Source organism: Trichechus manatus, unplaced genomic scaffold (assembly GCF_000243295.1).
Source record: "Trichechus manatus latirostris isolate Lorelei unplaced genomic scaffold, TriManLat1.0 scaffold00105, whole genome shotgun sequence".
NCBI lineage: Eukaryota > Metazoa > Chordata > Mammalia > Sirenia > Trichechidae > Trichechus > Trichechus manatus.
Genome location: NW_004444041.1, coordinates 5,687,022 through 5,688,503, shown reverse-complemented (window position 1 = coordinate 5,688,503; position 1,482 = coordinate 5,687,022). Strand labels below are relative to the sequence as shown.

Sequence of the window (1,482 nt, the reverse complement as noted above, 5' to 3'; positions counted from 1 at the left end):
TGGTTTATATGGCCCTTTCTGCCTCTTGGGCTCATATTTAACTTGTGTCTCTGGTGTTTTTCATTCCCCTTTGCTCCAGGTGGGTTGGGACCAATTGATGCATCTTAGATGCCACTTGCAAGTTTTTAAGACCCCAGATACCACTCACCAAAGTGGGATGCAGAACATTCTCTTAATAAACTTTGTTATGCCAGTTGACCTACATGTCCTCTGAAACCGTGGTCCCCAGACCCCAGTTAATGCTTTTCTTGAAACCATTTAGCTATCAAAGCATGTGATAGCAATTATCTTTTCATTTCCTTTTGCAGAGGTGGTCTGGACAACAATGACATGTTCAATATCCTTTTTCCTCCTCCTGCAGGTGGAAGCAGGACACCAGTGGTACCTCCAGGTGATCTACATCATTGCCCCTGACACCATCTCAGGGCCCCGGGTCCAGCGCTCTCTCACAGCCTTTCTGAGGCGCAACCGAAGGGACTTGGTGGACCCCAGTGGCCAACTGACCCTTGATGATTCTCTCATCTATGACAATGAAGGGGACCAAGTCAAGAATGGCACCAATATGAAGTCCCTGAATCTAGAGATACAAGAGCCAATTGTTGCTGCTTCTCTGTCCCAAACTGGGGCATCCATTGGCAGTGCTCTTGCTGCTATCATGCTTCTACTTCTTGTGTTTTTGGTGGGTTGTTTCATCACCAAGAAATGCCAGAAACAGCAGAAGAAACCACCCACAGAGGACATCTTGGAAGAATACCCTCTAAACACCAAGGTAGATATGCCCAAGAGGAACCTGGACAGAGTAGAGAAGAACGTGAACAGACAATACTGCACCGTGCGGAATGTCAACATACTGAGTAAAACTGAGGGGGCATACACGTTCAAAGGTGCTAAAGTAAAAAAATTGAATTTGGAAGTCAGTGTCCACAATAATTTACAAGATGGAACCGAAGTTTAATGGAGACCCATGTGTATTTTTTTCCTAAAATCATTTTTATAAAACAGGAAAATACTGGTATTTTTGTAATCTTGCAGATTAAAAAGGGAAAACTATAGCTTTGAGTGGCGGACGGCACACATCACATGCATTAACTCACAACTGAGCTACCTCATTAGACCAAGAACCGCCAAGGCCCCCCGAGGATTCCTGTAGGGTTATTTCTGTGGATCCCTTTAACATTCTTAGCAGCTACAAATTGCTCTTTCTGGAAGGCTGATCTTATAAAATGAGTATTTTAGATATTAGATTGGGAGTTTGACAATTAGGTTAGCCCATGGAGTTCAGAGAACTGGGGAACATAAAGTGGCAGATCTCAGAGTTTGAGAGTGCGTGGGGTACAGGGCCTTTTGTCTCCCACCCCACCCCCAGCTTTCTCCTTCTTGGTTTTTCCTGGGCCTGTGGACAGCAGTGTTTGAATTGCTTAAACCCAGGTTCTTAGTCTCATGTACTTTGGACATGTTATCAGGAGGGACCAGTCCCTGGAG

General features: G+C 44.9%; 1 protein-coding gene across 1 annotated transcript in view; it reads left to right on the top strand.

Annotated features, from left to right (window-relative positions):
* Positions 1-955, top strand: part of FRAS1 (Fraser extracellular matrix complex subunit 1) — a 516,919-nt gene extending 515,964 nt beyond the window's left edge. Inside the window, exon 73 of the mRNA XM_012557480.1 lies at positions 362-955. Coding sequence (XP_012412934.1) covers positions 362-955 — 594 coding nt within the window. The remainder of the gene's footprint in view (positions 1-361) is intronic.
* Positions 956-1,482: the final 527 nt, after the last annotated feature.